This window comes from Gorilla gorilla, chromosome 8 (assembly GCF_029281585.2).
Source record: "Gorilla gorilla gorilla isolate KB3781 chromosome 8, NHGRI_mGorGor1-v2.1_pri, whole genome shotgun sequence".
In the NCBI taxonomy this organism is placed as follows: domain Eukaryota; kingdom Metazoa; phylum Chordata; class Mammalia; order Primates; family Hominidae; genus Gorilla; species Gorilla gorilla.
In genome coordinates this window covers 95,226,322-95,245,273 of record NC_073232.2, presented here as the reverse complement: position 1 = coordinate 95,245,273, position 18,952 = coordinate 95,226,322, and the positions used below count along the sequence as shown (strand labels likewise).

Genomic DNA, 18,952 nt, shown 5'->3' with positions numbered 1-18,952 from the left:
TGACTTGGAGTTTCCTGCTATAAAACAGGAATTTGTTAAACTGTATGAAGTATTCTGGTTTTGAGACTGATCAGTAAGCTCACAAATAGAGCTGGTCATTGAGAGTATAAAGATTTGGGAAGAAGACGTGTGCTTCAGATCATTACCTCCTTGTGACCCTGTGTTCTTCAAGAATAAATGAAAGTCATATTGCTCAAAGCAAGAATAATAAAAGTAAGAGAAAAAATGTATTATGTAACTAACTAAAATAGAACAATGGAAAACACAGCCAAGTGACATTTATCCATTTATCTCAGGTATGCAAAGTTGGTTCAATATTAATAATTAATGTAATCCATCACATCAAGAGACTAAAAAAATCACACGATCATATCAATAGATTTAAAGAAAGCATTTGACAAAATCCAACACCCATCTATGGTAAAAACTCTCAGTTAACTAGAAATAGCGGTGGACTTTCTCAACTTGATGAAGAATATCTACAAAATATCTATACCTAATATAATTTTTAATGATAAGAAACTTGTAGCTTTCTCATTAAGATTATGAACGAGGCAAAGTTGCCCCCTTTCATTGTTCTTTTTCAACATCATACTGGAAGTTGTAGCGAATTAAATAAGATAAGAAAAGGAAACAAAAGGTACACAGATTGGAAAGGGAAGAGGTAAAACTGTCTTTGCAGATGACCTGATTGCTTAGGTTAAAAAAATTAAAAATTAAAAATATTCCTATGACAAATAAATGATTATATCAATGTAACAGGATACTAGGTTAACATGTAAAGTCAATAATTTTCCTAGATGCCAGTAATAAACAAATGTGATATGAAATTAAAAACACGATAGCATTTACATTAGCATCCCCCAAAATGAAATATCTAGGTATAAGTCTAGCAAAATAAAAGATGTATACAAATAAAATGATAAAACACTAATGAAAGACTTAAAAAATAAAACCCAAGTAAGTGAAGAGATATTCCATATTCGTGAATAGGAATACTCAATATTCTCAAGATGTCAGCTCTTTTCAACTTCATTTATAGATTTAATGCAATTCCAATAAAAATTCCAGGAAGTTACACTGTGTATCTTCATAAACTGATTCTAAAATTTATAGGGAGAGGCAGTAGATCCAGAAAAGTCAACACAACATTAAAAGACAAAGTTGAAAGACTGACCCCACTTTACTTCAATACTTATTATAAAGCTATAGTAATCAAAATAGTATAGTATTGGCAAAAAAAAAAGACAAATAGTTTAATGGAACAGAATAAAGAACTCAGAATAGATACATATTAATATAGTCAGCTGATCTTTGACAAAGGAGAAAAGACAATACAATGGAGAAAAGATAAACTTTTCAACAAATGGTGCTGGAACAACTTGACATCCACATTCAATAAAACATGCACCTAGACACAGACCTTACACTCTTCACAAAAATTAACTCAAAATAAACCACAGACCTAAATGTAAAATGCAAAACTATAACAATCCTAGCAGATCACATATGAGAGTATTTAGATAAACTAGATTTGGCAATTCCTTTTTGGATACAGTGTTAAAGGCACAATACATAAAAGGAAGATTTTATAATCTGGACTTTATTAAAATTGAAAATTTCTGCTTTGCAAAGCATATTGTCAAGAGAATAAAGGGAAAAGCCACAGAATGACAGAAAATATTTACAAAAGATATATCTAATAAAGGATCATTTTTCAAAAATACAAAGAATTCTTAACAATAAGAAAACAAACTGATCAAAAAATGGGCCAAAGACCTTGGCAGACACCTTACTAAAGAAAATATGCAGATGGGAATAAGCATATGAAAAAATACTCCACATTAAGTGTCATTAGTGAAATCCAAATTGAAACAGTGAGTTACCATTACATACCTATTGAAATGACCCAAATCCAGAACCCTGTCAACACCAAATGATGGAGACCATGTGGAGCAACAGGAACTCTCATTCATTGTTGGTGGGAACGCAAAATGGCACAGCCACCTTGGAATTCAGTTCGGCAGTTTCTAAAAAAACTAAACATACCCTTCCCATACGACCCAGCAATCATGCTTTTTGGTACTTACACCAAAAAGTTAAAAATTTATTTCTATACAAAAGCCTGCACAAAGATGCTTACAACAATTATATTCATAATTGTCAAAAGTTGGAAACAACAAAGATGTCCTTCAAAAGGTGACAATGTAATGTTATCCAGCTCTAGACAGAAATGGGCTATTAAGCAATGAAAACACATGAGAAAATTACTAAGTGAAATAAGCCAGTACAAAAGGTATTATTCCAAATATATGACAGTCTAGAAAAGTTAAAACTATGACAATAGTAAAAAGACCAGTGGGGCCAGGCGTGGTGGCTCACGCCTGTAATCCTAGCACTTTGGGAGGCCGAGGCGGGCAGATCAAGAGGTCAGGAGATCGAGACCATCCTGGCTAACACGGTGAAACCCCGTCTCTACTAAAAATACAAAAAATTAGCCGGGCATGGTGATGGGTGCCTGTAGTCCCAGCTACTCGGGAGGCTGAGGCAGGAGAATGGTGTGAACCCCTGAGGCGGAGCTTGCAGTGAGCTGAGATGGCACCACTGCACTCCAGCCTGGGTGACAGAGCGAGACTCTGTCTCAAAATAAAATAAAATAAAATAAAATAAAATAAAATAAAATAAAATAAATAAAAAAGACCAGTGGTTGGGGAAAGGGAAGGATGACTAGAAAGAACACAAATGATTTTTAGGGCAGTAAACCTCCTCTGTAGGATAATATAATAATGGATACATATCATAATATGTTTGTCTGAATCTATAGAAAGTATAGCATCAAGAATGAACCATAATGTAAACTTTGGACTTTGAATGATAATGATGAGTCAATGTAGGTTTAGGTTTGTCAATTGTAACAAATGTACCTCTATTGTAGGAGATCTTCATTATGGAGGTAGCTGTGCATGTTTGAAGACAGAGGATACATGAGTAATCTCTGTAATTTGCACTCAATTTTGCTATGAACTTAAAACTGTGTGAAAATCAAGTCTATTAAAGAAATTGACACACACACACACAAATAGAACTAGCATTGATTAATTGTTGGCACAACAATAAACTGACATTATTAAACTTACATATAGACTATGCCTACATTTCCCCTTCCCAGCTGAATTTATACCTAGAGATGTCATATTACTTGGGATGATGGCACTTTCAATGGAAGGAATTTTACCCATATGGATTCTATAATCATAAATTAAATCTAGCCAGGTGTGGTGGCTCACGCCTGTAATCCCAGCACTTTGGGAGGCTGAGGAGGGCAGATCACTTGAGGTCAGAAGTTAGAGAACAGCCTGGCCAACATGGTGAAACCCGTTTCTACTAAAAATACAAAAATTAGTTGAGCGTGGTGGCAGGCGCCTGTAATCTCAGCTACTTGGGAGGCTGAGGCAGGAGAATCTCTTGAACTTGGGAGGCGGAGGTTGCAATGAGCCAAGATTGTGCTACTGCACTCCAGCCTGGGCAATAAAGTGAGACTCCATCTCAAAAAATAAAAATAAAAAAGCTAAATCTGAGAATATTGTTCTCAAAGCAACAAACAGAATTTTACATATTCAATTAGAACAATCTGTGGGGGTGAATTATTGAGGTCAGTGAAAACAGCATATTCACTAAATTTATAAAGCTATTCACTACTGCAAACAATCCTTTTTTAGCTGCCATTATCTATATGCATACCAGCCAATCCCTTGAACTCTGAGTTGCTCCCCAACCCCTTCCCTCCAAGAAAACTTCTACCGTTGGAGTCAAATAGTCACCCACTGAGAATTCATTCCCCATGAGGTCTTATAGCTATGATTAGAATCTATCTTTTGCAAAACTCACTATTACCTTAGTCTTGTGGTTCATGTAGATGAACTACATGACAATCTACTATTTTTTCCTGTGTCAGTAGCTACATTTCTTTAAATGAATTCCAAAACAGAGCTCTTAATACATAGATTGCATCTATAGCAAATTATAACTCTATAAATTACCAGTGCCACTGGCAGTCCTCAGACACAATAGGAAGCACAACAGGATGGAGACTGGTCCATTTCTTTCAACACGGATTAAAATTTGCATGGCAATTTTAGTTTGCTACAGCCATGGCTACACTGGGGATCTAGATCTATCCTAGTCCCACCACCAACTATGCAGTGTTTCCTGCATTTGAGGGCATTCTGCTGAACAACTTATAAAGCCTCACTGAGCCTGCAATCATCACAGACTCGTGGGGCAAATTGCTCTTGGACAAGAGGCCCAGGGCACATTTTATTCAAAATGACTACTGATGCTCACACCTCCATGCTACGAATCACTGCCATCATTAGCGAATGAGGAGGGTACAAATTGTGTGCCCTTCTCAACAATGTATCCTTACTGCAAAAATATGCCCATGATTTTCAGTAATTTGTGGCCCATGACTCAGCTATCTACTCCTCTTCCACCAGTTATACCCTCCACTTGGCTTAGTGAAATTGCTCATCCACATCCAGCAACACACCCTCTGCATTCTCAATCTCTTCTTTGACTCTTTATTTTTGTTCTCCTATTTTAGCTGAAACTTGAATCTTGCCTGAAAAGTCTCATTTTCCTCTACCTGTCTCAAGAGCTGTTTTTATTTTCTCACTTTCAACATTGGAGATCTGTCCTCCTGGCTTCTAACGTACAGTTTCTCTTGTCTCTCACGAAAAATCCTGTTCCTTTAAAGTTTATGCCATTCACACAGTGGCAGAGATTTCTAAAAATGCATTTCCTCTGTTCTCTCAGGGTTCCATTTCCCAGCCTCTTTTACAGTAAAATGAAGTCATGTAATTTAGCTCTAGCTAATAGAATATTAAGCAAAAAGTGATATGAGTTCTTGTAGATCAGTCTTTTAAGAATTGGGTATGCATCAGCTCTGTTCTGTTTCTCAATCTGCTGGCTAGATGCAGTTAACAAAGAAACCTACGTAATAATGAAACCAAAAGATGGAAGAAGCCTGGATCTCTAATTCACTACTTGAATAAAGCTAGTCATTTGCTACCTTAAACAGGAAATACATCTACCTTGGACAAGAAAAAGTAGTATCAGGAAATAAATTGCTACCGTCTTTGAGCCATTATAATAACGTGGGCTCTATTTTTTGATGCAGCTGGCATTACCCTTAACTATACTCTTCCTTGTCATCTACTAAATTCCAGAATAGTTTATCTTATTAGTGGGAAACTTTGGCATATAACAAACATTTTTTTTCTCTCTGTCCCAACCCTAGCATTATCATGAGTAACTGGAATATCCATTAGACAACTTATCCAAAACTATGTCCTCTCAAGTCCTTGACCTCTAGTTTCAAATTATTTCCCCCTCAACCTCAGTTTGGTTATTTACACTCATAGGAATGCTTTGAATATTGTCATCTCCTATAACTTCTCTATCTTCAAAATCAAAATCAACCAATCTGCCATATGACTATAATCTCTTCATCACACCAGCTTGTTCAAGCGCTCTCAGGATGACTACTAATTGATTTCATTGAAATGGTCATTCTTCTTTCACTTCCTTCCACAACTATCTCACATTCCATCGTGCTTCATTTGAATAACATCCTAAATTTCATTGGTTTTCTGAGTTTCCATCACATCTATCCAACAAAACCGCAAGCCTGCAGGAATTGAGCTGTCTGCCTTTTCTATGATGTAATAACCAGAGAATGGAGCAATAATGAGTAATACCATACAACTGGGAACACCAATTCCGGTATAAAGACGTTTCACAAATTTCTAATTAACTCTCAACACTTCCAACAATACAACCACCAACTTAACATCTCTCAAATATGTCAAAGCTATCCCAAATCAACACTTTGATAAGTATTTGCTGAATTAATGGGTGAATGGATAAATTAATACAAGTAAGTATATAATTATTTCACAATAAACATTCATGTATAAAGCAAGTATTCATATCCACATTATACAAGAGAAAAAATCTGAATTTAATAGAATCCAAGGAAGCAGATGAATTTTGATTCAAATTTAGATCTTCTCAATTTCCCTAACTCTAAATCCTGAGTGTCTTTCCATCCATATACTATGATGCATATTGAACTTTATGAAATGTTCTTTCTTCATTTAATGTATAACCATAGACTCAGAGAATTAGGTCTAATTTTGAATGCAGTTATCTGTGACTATAAAAACAATGCCCATGGAAGGCATTCTAATGCTTTGAAACATACACCATTCACTGCAAATACTTTAAAGGAAACATTTTAATTTTGTGAATAAAAATGTTTAATAGCCCACATTCCAAATTAAAATTGATACCAAAATGTATCCAAAGGAATCATCTCACAAAAGGAAGGGGACTTAGAAGTAAAAATTAAAAAACTGACATTTAAAAACCATTGCTTTTTATCCTTTATTGAGTGTTTGCCATGTTGCAGATGTTATGCTAAACAATTTATATGTGCAGGAAAATAGAACCTATTATTATCCCTATTTTACAGATATGAAAACTGAGAATTAGAGGAAATAATCAAAGCCAGGAGCCAAATACAACTTCTGTATGATTCCAGACACCGCATTTAACATTAAATTGCCTTTCCAATAAGTAGTTAATTATTTCATTTTGAGCCATTACTTAGTGAAAACTCGACAAGAGTATATTTTCCTACTAATAGCATCCGATAATGAGACATTTCAAGTATAATCAGATGGAGAAGGAAAGCACTATGTACATCATAAAGCTTAGCATTTCCAGGATATTAAATGAGCAAATTGTTTAGTCTTACCCATGAATTCAATCCCCAAGTGGTCTGCTACACCAAAGTCAGCATGGAAGGAAGGGGAAGAGAAAAAGAGAAAAAGGTTAGAAAAAACTCTATACATGGAAATCAGTGCTTATAAGACTAACCCTCCGAGGCAAGGCACAGCCTCAATTTTAACCCCTATGTTTGCTTAGAAAAGATACATTACAGATCACCAACAGTAGAGTTACTCTGAACACTGATGAGTATTTCCCCCAAAGCCTCTGAGCTATAGCTTAGATTTTAGATGAACTAATATTGCATACATCATGAAGAATGCTAAGTATAAATTTAGCTAAGAAAGAAAAAGAAAAATTGTTATACCATGAACATCTGGCACTAATATTCTTTTCAGAACCCATAATATTTTATGTGGAATAACTTATTTGTTCAACATGAATTTATTTGAACCTCTATAATAAAAATAAAAGTGAATAAGCAAGGAACTTCTGCATGCCAGGCCCTAATCAGGTGTACTTTACCTCCACAAAAAAGCAATGATGTTGGACTTTTTTGTCTCTCTCTTTCACTTTTTAGATGAGAAAACTGTGCTTCAGTGAGATTAAAACTCTTACATAGGTTACAAAATCTGAGACTCTTCCAGGGCACCAATTTGGTTGATCTGACCGTTAAGCCCCATGACTATTCGAATTGACAGCCCATCCTACCAAACACAAATGTGTGTGTCCATGTCTGTTCTACATGCATATAGAATGCAAACCATCTTGACCAGCTAACATCTGCCTGATCAGCAGAGCAATGAACTGTACTGGGCTGGACCCAAGTATTCAACCTCAGATGTTCCTCTACTTAAATGGTTCTTTTTTTAATCATTCAGTTATTCACTCATTCACTTTTAAAATTCATTGCATTAATTAACATTTTTTTCTGTTGCCATAATATTTGTCTGAAGTGAGAATAAGGGAAAAAAAAACTATTGCTACCATTGTAATTGTTTCCAAGACTAATTGCTGAGCTTTCTTTTATGAATTCTTTATTTAGCAAATAAGCTTTTCCTTTTAGAAAATATGCATCTAGTTACCCAGATTTCAACGCCTTTTGTGTTTGTAAATAGGTCATTAAAAATTTTATTTGGAAAAAATATATATATATACATAGTATAAAATTTATCATTAAAACCATGCTTAAGTGAATGACTCAGTGTCATTAATTATTAAGTTGGTGCAAAAGTAATTGTTGTTTTTGCCATTACTTTTGTTAACCTGATACATTCACAATGTTGTACAACCACCACCCCTTTTTTCCAAATTCTTCCATCACCCCAATCAGAAACTCTGTGCCCCCTAATCCATAATTCCTCATTCATCCCTCCTCCCAGCCCTTGGTAACTTCTAATCTACTTTCTATCCTAATCAATTTGCCTTATGAACCGTTCACATTTACTGATATAAAGAAAGATGGTGACAATGTTTCTAAAAAGTAGATGCATTCATTTCTTTCCATGGAATTTCTTGACTGCTTACTCTGTGGTCATCATACACATGGTGATAGATATCAGGCACACTTTCATGTAAAGAAAGGATTCTTGTTCTCAAGTAGCTCAGAAATGAATGAGAGACCATGGAGAAAAAGCTATGGTCATTCTTTGTAATAAGTGCTATAATGGAAAAGCAGAAAATGTGCACTGGATGAAGAGGCCATGGACCCATAAACTTGCTCCTAGGAGGGAGAGAATGTGCAATACAAAGAATAAAGTTTGTACAACCTCATCAAAGAGTGGGCGAAGGATATGAATAGACTTCTCAAAAGAAGACATTTATGCCACCAAAAAACATATGAAAAAAAGCTCATCATCACTGGTCATTAGAGAAATGCAAATCAAAACCACAATGAGATACCATCTCACGCCAGTTAGGATGGCGATCATTAAAAGTCAAGAAACGACAGATGCTGGGGAGGACGTGGAGAAACAGGAACACTTTTACATTGTTGTTGGGAGTGTAATTAGTTCAACCGTTGTAGAAGGCAGTGTGGCGATTCCTCAAGGATCTACAACGAGAAATACCATTTGACCCAGCAATCCCATTACTGGGTATATACCCAAAGGATTATAAATCATTCTGCTATAAAGACACATGCAAATGTATGTTCATTTCACCACTATTTACAATAGCAAAGACTTGGAACCAACCCAAATGTCCATCAATGATAGACTGGATAAAGAAAATGTGGCACATATACACCATAGAATACTATGCAGTCATAAAAAATAATGAGATCATATCTTTTGCAGGGACATGGATGAAACTGGAAGCCATCATTCTCAGCAAACTAACACAGGAAGAGAAAACTGAACACCACATGTTCTCACTCATAAGTGGGAGTTGAACAATGAGAACACATGAACACAGGGAGGCGAACGTCACACACTGGGGCCTGTTGTGGGGTAAGGGGCAAAGCGAGGGAGAGCACTAGGACAAATACGTAATGCATGCGGGGCTTAAAACCTACGTGACAGGTTGATAGGTGCAGCAAACCACCATGGTACATGTATACCTACATAACAAACCTGCATGTTCTGCACATGTATCCCAGAAATTAAAGTAAAATAAAATAAAATAAAAATAAAGAAGAACGGAGTTTGTAGAAAATTTGGCAAGACTATTGTCAGTAGCTTTGTTCAGGTCGTTGACTTCTCTGCACAAAAGGTTTTGAGAGCGAATCCCAAGTAAGAGTAGACAAAGAAGTTTATATCAAAGTGAAAGTATTGCAAAGTGAGGTGCAACAAACTTGTTTGTCTACTCTTACTTGGGATTCGCTCTCAAAATCTGAGAGGCAGAGTGGGCTGCTCAAAGACAGAGATAGCCCCTAGGGTCTTGAAGGGAATTTCCTTTACGGAAACTGTACAGACATATTCATAAAATACTGGTGAGGTCAAGTATGTAAAGGTGGATCTGTGGTTAGTACATACACTCAGGATCTACATGCTCTAACAAATATCACATGTATCATTAGCGTATAAAATCTCCATCTAAGGGGTGTTTTTTGATATTAAAATGAGAAAAATATTACTATCAGCTAAACCTTGAGTCTAGCTATGCGTATGGGACACTGGAGGAGTCTCTGCCCCTCTCCCAGTGCCCAGCAGGCAGAAATTTGTAGCTAATAGTTTCTTGTGCTTTTGGTGCTGGGGAAGTTACATAAGGAATAACAGACTTTTGTTCTCTTCCCCAAGCCCATACTGAGTATCAGGAACTTGTAACCATCTAACAGTCTGTTGGTATTCGGTAGGACCACTTATCTTGCAAAAGAGTTAGGTGTTGATGCCTGAGGGTGCAAGGGGAAAGAGCCAGCTATAAAAGTGGCCCACTGAGCTTTACACACAGGACAAGTAAGTATGGGTCCTAACCTTACTTATCCTGCCTCAAGACCATGTTTTCATTCTTATGCAAATAGGAAGCTTCATGACTGTGGTACCTAGGACATTGGAGAGAGACTAGAGTTGTGGCATTTAAAATAAGGATTACCTATCATTACACTAAAAATAATATTTGTAAACGGCTGGGAATAAAAACTAAACTTTTTCATATAGACAGAAGAGGAGGTTGCAGGAAGGAAACCAGGAGAGGCAAGTGTACAGAAATCAGGGAGCAGAGGATCTCAAATAGTGGACCACAGGTGTTCCATGACATGAGAGGGCAATTAGAAAGTCTTTAGATTCAGCCTGTTTGAACAAGAACTTTCTGGTGCAGCTGAGATGGCTCAGAATTGGCTGCCTGTCATCTGTTTTGCTGGCAGGTGCAACTCAGGCATGGCCTTTCTTCCTTCTTCCATGAACTTCAATGCTCTGCCTCCGGATGTGACAAGGGATATGGAGCATCAGGCTTTGTGAATCTGTAGATTGTGTTAAGAAATGAGTGGCATGTTTGATTAATGGAGGGCCAATCTGAATGCTTTGAAACCTCAATACGTTTATGACCAGTAGCAGAGACAGAAATCAAAATTTGGAAATTATTCAAACACTGAATAGGATAAGTAGGAATCTTCTTAAGGGAAAGAAAAACTGTCCTCTTTTAACATAACAGAAAAGTTATCCAATTATTAGAGTTTTTAACTTTCAGAAATACTCTCAAGCAAGATGGCATTTATATTTTTGTATTTTAATGGGAAATTATTTATTAATTTTTTATAATAGCTTATTCATGGAAACTGACACCACTGGACATACAAATAAAAAGTTAACTCTTATGTAAATTATTTTTCTCTTTCTTTCTCTCTCTCTCACTTTCTTTGTCATGAACACACACACACACACACACAAACACACATACATGCTTCCATCGTTTTATTAAAATGTTAAACACCGTGATCATTACTGCAGGGTTTAAGACAGGATTTGGTTCATATGGAAGAATCAATGAAAATCCATGAAGAACAGATGACAAAAAAGCAATTAATTTTGTCATTTGAGTCATACACAGATCATAAATCGCACTATTTCTCATAACCCTTCACTGGCTATTTCTCAAAGCAAGCAGTGTGCCCAGGGATATTCACGCCTGCAGGAAAACATCAAGCGATACAGGGGAAGATTAATTAATTAATAGTTCATTCATTCACTCAGCAAACTATGTGTCAAGTACTACACAGATATTAGGGTGGAAGAAGAGGCACATAGTTTAAGCAAAAACAGTTTGATTTTATCTATGACATACATATGTTTGAACATATAACTTCCTTCCTTTTAACACTCCAAAACTTTTATTTGTAAAATTAGCATTTGTTTTGGAACACTCCCACCTTTGGATTATACAGTAGTGGGTAACATTTACTGAGCACTTACTGTGTACCAGGAACTGCTTTAAATATTTTCTCACAGCAATTTATAAGATTGTTGTAATGTTCATTTTACTGGTAAGAAACAGAAGCACGGAGAAGGGAACTAACTTTCTCTAAACCAGATTGCCCATAAGTGCTGGGAGCATGATGGAGCCTAGGCCGGCTTGGCTCTTAGCTACCAGTTATACTCAAAGTTTACTTATCCCCTTCCTATAAAGAAAAAGCTAATTTTTACAAAATTATCAAGTAATGAGATCTTCAGGGAGGAATTATTTAATCCACTTAAGAGAACAAGTTGTTTTCAAGTATCCTCAGGCAGAGTAGAAGCACCACTTATTTACTTTCTCACCCCTAGTTTATTGATGAAGTGCCAAATATAAGCTAGGTAGTGGGGCAGACAAAGGAAGACAACTGTTATCTGTCTCCGAGGAGACCAACTGGCAAATCATTAATATTTCTTCATTGGTTACCGGGGAAATTTCTTCACAACGAGGCTGGCCTAGTTGAAGTTATTTGCTTGCACACACAGCAAGCAAAATATAAATTGTTGAGTCTGAAAATATGCCCATCATTGAACCAAATGATCTTACAACTAGCAACATACTTAATAAATGCCAGCAGCTCTGCTGCAGAGCTGAAACATTCTTAAGATTTTAGGACTAGATACCTGTCTAGCAAGACAAAATGAATGTTTTCTTTAACACCAAAAATTCCTGGAAAACACTTGGAAATTTGAAGCCCACATTTTTTAATTAACAAAAATTATATAAATTTATGCTGTAAAACCAGATATTTTGGAATACGTATACATTGTGGAATGGCTAAATCAGGTTAATTAACATACGCATTCACATACTTATCTTTATGCGGTGAGAACATTTAAAATGTATTCTGTTAGCAAATACATTGTTATTAACTATAGTTGCCGCATCGTACAATAGTTCCCTTGAACTTTTTCTTCTTATCTAACCACTAACCGAAGTTTAAGGCCTGGGTGTTTCTAAAGCATTCACAATTCTCTATGACTGAACAATTCAAAACCTCTTGTTTATATGCTGACAAAAAGGGGCTGCTGACATTCCCCCGAGGTGGGCAGGCTGCAACAGAGCAAGCGAAAACATCGTTGCCTTGATTCCAATCTCAGGATGCCACCTTTAACTTGTTACCCAGCCTATGAACAGGAACTCACTGCAATGCAGCCCTGGGACAAAGCGACACAATGTGGGTTTAAGCATCAGCCCTGTGCTAAAAGTAACGGAGCGAGATGATTCTGATCATACAAGGGTCCCAAATGTGATCATTTAAACCCTGGTCTATGGGATATGGAAAAGCATGTTCCAGGAAAATATTGATCTGTTTTAAAAAGTTAGACTACTGGCCGGGTGCGGTGGCTCATACCTGTAATCCCAGCACTTTGGAAGGCCGAGGCGGGCGGATCACGAGGTCAGGAAATTGAGACCATCCTGGTTAACACGGTGAAACCCCGTCTCTACCAAAAAATACAAAAAATTAGCCGGGCGTGGTGGCGGGCACCTGTAGTCCCAGCTACTCGGGAGGCTGAGGCAGGAGAATGGCATGAACCGGGGAGGCGGAGCTTGCAGTGAGCCGAGATTGTGCCACTGCACTCCAGCCTGGGCGACAGAGCGAGACTCCATCTCAAAAAAAAAAAAAAAAAAAAAAAAAAAGTTAGACTACTGCCTTGAAGTTAAATGGGCTTCTCTGCTGCAAGAATCCCCCAATTCCCTCCTAGGCATGTGGAGAGTCCATGGGCAGTAATTCAGTGACAGCGTTTCCAACTTGATGAAAACAGCTGCGTTGTCATGGAGCGCCCAGTGGGACTACTGATATAAGGTACCTGCTCTGGGAAATACTTGCCATAGAAATGTGGAGCAAACCACCCACTCAATTGCAAAACATGTCAGTTATAAATGCTTTATCTTAATAACTGAACTGAAATCTGTCACTCTGTAGATTCCACCCACAGATCCCTGTCAAGTAACTTTTTCACTGGTGACACTCCAGGTAGAGGTAGTCCATTGCAACTGAGAAGAGCAAATAGGTTTTGTGAGGAAGGCAAGTTGAGTCTTCCACATTTGCTAACCATAACACCTGAGCTCATCATGCTCTAGTAGTTTCTAAAATCATTGTAAAGAAATATAATTGTCTCAGGTATCAACAGTGGGTCCGTGTGTTCTTGCTCCTAGATAAGAGTATGGACAAGATGCTGAGATGTCCTGTGTTGAGACATTGCCCTGCATGTCCCAGTTTATTACAGCAAAACAGGCAAGCTAAGAAAGACTGGAGTAGACTTTAAGAGTTCTGATTAGGAGGGGAGAAGGAAATGGGGCTGGCTCTGGCTGTAGTTGCTGAGGGAAGTTGCAGGCTACAAAACAAAACATGGGATCCACAGAATATATACATTTCAAAAAGTAAAAGGGTCAAAGGACAGCGGAATAGGGTTCAACAAAGGCTTCCAGAGCATAGCGCTGTGTCAACAAGGGACGTGACATTTGATGGTCACTAAGAGAATATGGCAGCAGGAAGGAGTGTGGCAGCCAGATCCAATCTCTTCGGCCTTAAATCCCACAGTGGGAAAGGAGCACAGGGAACTGTCAAGAGTGTGAGCACACTCCTGGTGAGTGAGGCAGAGAAGCTCCTTTCCAGGAACTGTGTTCAATCCTAGAATGTCTGTCCTAAAAAGAAAGGGATATTATCACTTCATCCTTTTTCAAGCATTTTATCCTTAGTGCAAGATTTAGGATGTTAATTGCAGGGCTGATTCTAAACTTCATGCTCCCTTTATGAAATTATGCTAAGTCGCTAAATACATAATTTTATTTTTGTGGGCATGTATATTTAATTTTAGATTTACACATCTTCACAAATAAAAAGTGGAAGGTAAAAAAATCATATTAATCAAAATAAATTGATACTTCCCTCAATATCTCTTAGAAGTAATTCCTGCTAATTGTTTTATGTTCTTTCTAGTCTTCCTTCCGTATATGTAAAATAAACTAAATGTCAGTTTTACACAAAATCATCCTGTTTTATGTGCCTAAATCAGGAGTCTATCTGTGGCCACTGCAGTTCTGTAATCCCAATCTCCCACACCCAACCTCCATCACATCAGAACTGACAGCTTTTTCCACTGTGGAGAGTAGGTCACGACATTATTACCATGGTCAACCTCACACCAGACAGGCCATCAGTCATGCAGGAGGGAAAACCACTTTTCTAGAAAGCACACAGCCCCAGTCTCCTTTCTCAGGGCTGTGTTACAGAGCATGATCTCTTTATTTTTCTTCCCCAAAACTCCACTGCTGATACCTGAATTTAATAATCTCTTATCATCCTCTAAACAAGAATGTTGATTTGTATTAAAGGATGGGGAGAAGCAGGCAGCCACGGAGACTGCACCCCCATATTGGTATACAGCAAACTCAAGATGAGCACACTGCTAAGCAAAGTGAAATAGCATGACAAGGTTTCAACTGAGGTTAAGGAGAGATCATTTGCTTAGGCTGCTCCTCAGAGATGGATTTTGACTAAATAATGGGTAGAATTTTGCAGTGCAAACATCTTGGAGCATTAGACTGAAATCTTATTCCAATTTTGCAATTACCAATTAAAGGATTTAATAGGAATTACCATTATAGAGAAGAATTCTTCATTCAAAAAGAAAATACTTCTCTATTGTTTCTGTCACTAGTGATAGTAACTGTGTACAGGTGAATACACTAGAGTTCCTGCTCTTGAGACTCAAACATGTGTCCCCCAGGATCTTCTCATGTTTTATCAACTTTCTAAAATTCTTGCATTTTGTCACTGGGCACTTCTACACATATCCTTTTCTTTTTTCTTTTCTTTTTTTTTTTTTTTTTGAGACAGAGTCTCGCTCTGTCTCCCAGGCTGGAGTGCAATGGCACAATCTCGGCTCACTGCAGCCTCTGCCTCCCAGGTTTAAGTGATTCTCCTGTCTCAGCCTCCCAAGTAGCTGGGCTTATAGGCACGTGCCACCATGCCCAGCTAATTTTTGTATTTTTAGTAGAGACAGGGTTTTCCCATGTTGGCCAGGCTGGTCTCAAACTCCTGGCCTTAAGTGATCCGCCCACCTTGGCCTCCCAAAGTGCTGGGATTACAGGCGTGAGCTACTGTGCCCAGCCCACATATCCTTTTATCTAATTTTTAAAATTAGACTTTAAAGTAGTACAACTGAGCCCCATTTAACAATTAAAAAAAGAAGCTTCTGTGTAAAACTGAAGGTCATATTTGTAGATTCCTAGATTCCTAGGATAGGAAAAAATCTCAAATCCCAGGACTGAAGGGTAGTTGTTTCTTTTTCTCACTCTTTCATTGCTCCACCCTATCACAGAGTCTGACATTTTGTGGACACTCAATATGTATTTATTGCATGAGTAAAAATGCCATCTGGTTAAGCTCTCAACATGTGACATCTATATGTCTTTCAGAGCATACCCAGCCTGTTCTCTGTCACTTCTGAGTTTTTGATGATTCCAAGCAACATGACACCTCTGGTGGCAACTCATTCAATATTGAAAAACGATATCCACAATTGTCTCCAGAAAACTCCCCCAAATCAAAGTACATTCCAATTCTACTCACTTGAATCTACAATTCTGGAATCTAGAAAACACTAGATTATTATCCAACAGGGTCCAACTCATGGCTGTCTTTGTTACGTAATTTTTGTATATAATTTAGGATTCACTTGAGTGGTCCACTATCAGAAAAAATATTAAATTTTCCATGGTCACTAAAATGCTATTATATATGCTATTTAAGGTTTTTTCCCCTTAACAACATTAATTTAATCAATCTTTGTAATAGCTGCCACATGTTCTGGGTTTTTTTTTATTCCTATCTTTTCAGCTTCAATCTACATTAGTATCAATGAAGGCACACAGCTGGACGTGGTGGCTCACACCTGTAATCCTAGCACTTTAGGAGGCCGAGGCAGGGAATCACTTGAGCTCAGGAGTTTGAGATCTGCCTGGACAACATAACTAAACTCCATCTCTACAAAAAATACAAAAATCAGCCGGGCATGGTGGTGTGTGCTTATAGTCCCAGCTACCAGGAAGGCTGAGGTGGGAGGATGGCTTGAGCCTGGGAAGTCGAGGTTGCAGTGAGCCTAGATAGTGCCACTGCCCTCCAGCCTGGGCAACAGAGTGACACTGTCTCTTTAAAAAAAAGACACACAGACGAGTTTACAGTTAATAGATGGAAGGGTTAGAATAAAATAGGGGAAAGTCTACTCAAGAGAAAGAAATGAAAGAAAAGAAAGAAGGATTACATGGCGAACAGCCATGTGTTTATATATGTGTTTGCAGTTATCATACTAGTGATTGAAGCCTTGGTTCACAAATTGTTTTAATACCATGCTTTTATTCACACTTCTGAATTGAAATTGCAATATCGTCATGATGAATACCAGTTCACAAAATGATGGACATATTTTAAGAAACATTGCTCTGAGCTGCACTCCACTAAAGAAACGCCAAAGACAACTCGCCCCCACTTCCCATCATGGATAACACCTTGTGACATGAAGATACTTGAAGAGGAATCCTCTCCTGCCCATCTGTCTAAGACAGAGGAACCAAACAGAAAGGCTACCCAAGGGATCCAGGTAGAGGATTGTAAGTCCTGGACCAACTGCCCAAGATATTCATCTAGAGCAGCCAAATACTGTAATGTAGTGGATATGGTAGAAAATCTCTTTACTGATGACTTAAGAAAAGAGAAGATCCATGGTGAGAATGTAGTGAAAAGAATTCATTCTAAGAAGGCAAGTTGAGACCCTAACCAGGAGGAGGTACTCTTAGGTTAGGACTCAGGAAATTAGGCAGCAACTGATACCATCAAGAAATTGTGTGAGGTAAGACAAGATGAACTCATATTTTTAAAAAATGATTTTGTTAACTACTCTTCAAGTTAGGCTCATATTTAGTGGCAAGGCACTGTAGCTTCTGAAGTCGGGCTTGTCCATCGTTAAAGCCTGGTTGGCTCTGTTTACTATATTTTGTTTTACACAATGGTGTCTGCTTATGTGGAAAAAAATCATTCTTCAAACGCAGAAGGTATCTGGCTATTTAAAGTTCTTTCATAGGAAATCACTGAAAGATTAAACAACAAAAAATAAAGAACACCCTTTCTCCCCTTTTCCCCAAAACTCCAAGCATTCTGTTCTGCTCATACTCCCCGAAATAGACCCCTGTACACAACACACATCATCTTTTTGTTCCTGCCATTCCATTAGCTTAAATATCTTTCCTGATGAACTCCCAAGTCTTCCTCTAACAAACTCTTCCCATCTTTCAAGGCCTAATTCCTCCAGAAGCTATCCCTGATTTCCTGAAATAATGTTACCTGCTCTACTTTTCTATGAATGATGATGGAATCTCCATTTAGCATGTAGAATTATTATGCCTTGGATTATAACTAGTAGCAATATATCTATATCATAATTAATTAGGTGAACTGTGATTTTCTTCCACCTCTAGTGCCTTTCCAATAGCATATGGCAAGTGAATGCTTATTGAATCTTTTTGCATAATCTCACCAATTTTCTTTCTCATTGTAGGTATACTTTTGGGAAGTATAAACCTCAACAAAACTGGCATAGAAGAGACATACCTCGGAGTCATAAAAGCCATCTATGGCAAACCTACAGCCAGCTTCATACTGAATGGGGAAAAATTGAAAGCATTCCCCCTGAGAGCTGGAACAAGACAAGGATGCCCACTGTCACCACTTCTATTCAGCAAAATATAGGAAGTCCTAAACAGAGCAATCAGACAAGAGAAAGAAATAAAGGGCACCCACATTAGCAAAGAGGAAGTAAAACTGTTGTTGTTTGCCAATAATATGATCGTATACCTAGAAAACCCTAAAAATGCATCCAAAAAACGCCTAGAACTGATAAATGAATTTAGCAAAGTTTCAGGATACAAAATTAATGTACACAAATCAGTAGCACTGCTATACACCAACAGCAATCAAGCTGGCAATCAAATAAAAAACTCAACCCCTTTTACAAGAGCCACAAAAAAATATAAATAAAAAAATACTTAGGAATATACCTAACCAAGGAGATGAAAGACCTCTACAAGGAAAACTACAAAACACTGCTGAAAGAAATCATAGATGACACAAACAAATGGAAACACATCCCATGTTCATGGATGGGTAGAATCAATATTGTGAAAATGACCATGCTGCCAAAAGCAATCTACAAATTCAATGCAATTCCCATCACAATATCACCATCATTCTTCACAGAACTAGAAAAAACAA

At 37.5% G+C, this 18,952-nt stretch overlaps 1 protein-coding gene across 8 annotated transcripts in view; it reads right to left on the bottom strand.

Moving 5' to 3' along the window:
- Window positions 1–18,952, bottom strand: part of NRG3 (neuregulin 3) — a 1,121,069-nt gene that overhangs the window by 120,649 nt on the left and 981,468 nt on the right. For 5 of the 8 annotated variants that reach the window (XM_055353266.2, XM_031015502.3, XM_004049688.4 and 2 more), the window contains exon 4: window positions 6,821–6,847. In XM_055353266.2, the coding sequence (XP_055209241.1) occupies window positions 6,821–6,847 (27 nt within the window). The remainder of the gene's footprint in view (window positions 1–6,820; window positions 6,848–18,952) is intronic. The other 3 variants (XM_055353269.2, XM_055353267.2, XM_055353271.2) reach the window with 1 other exon arrangement.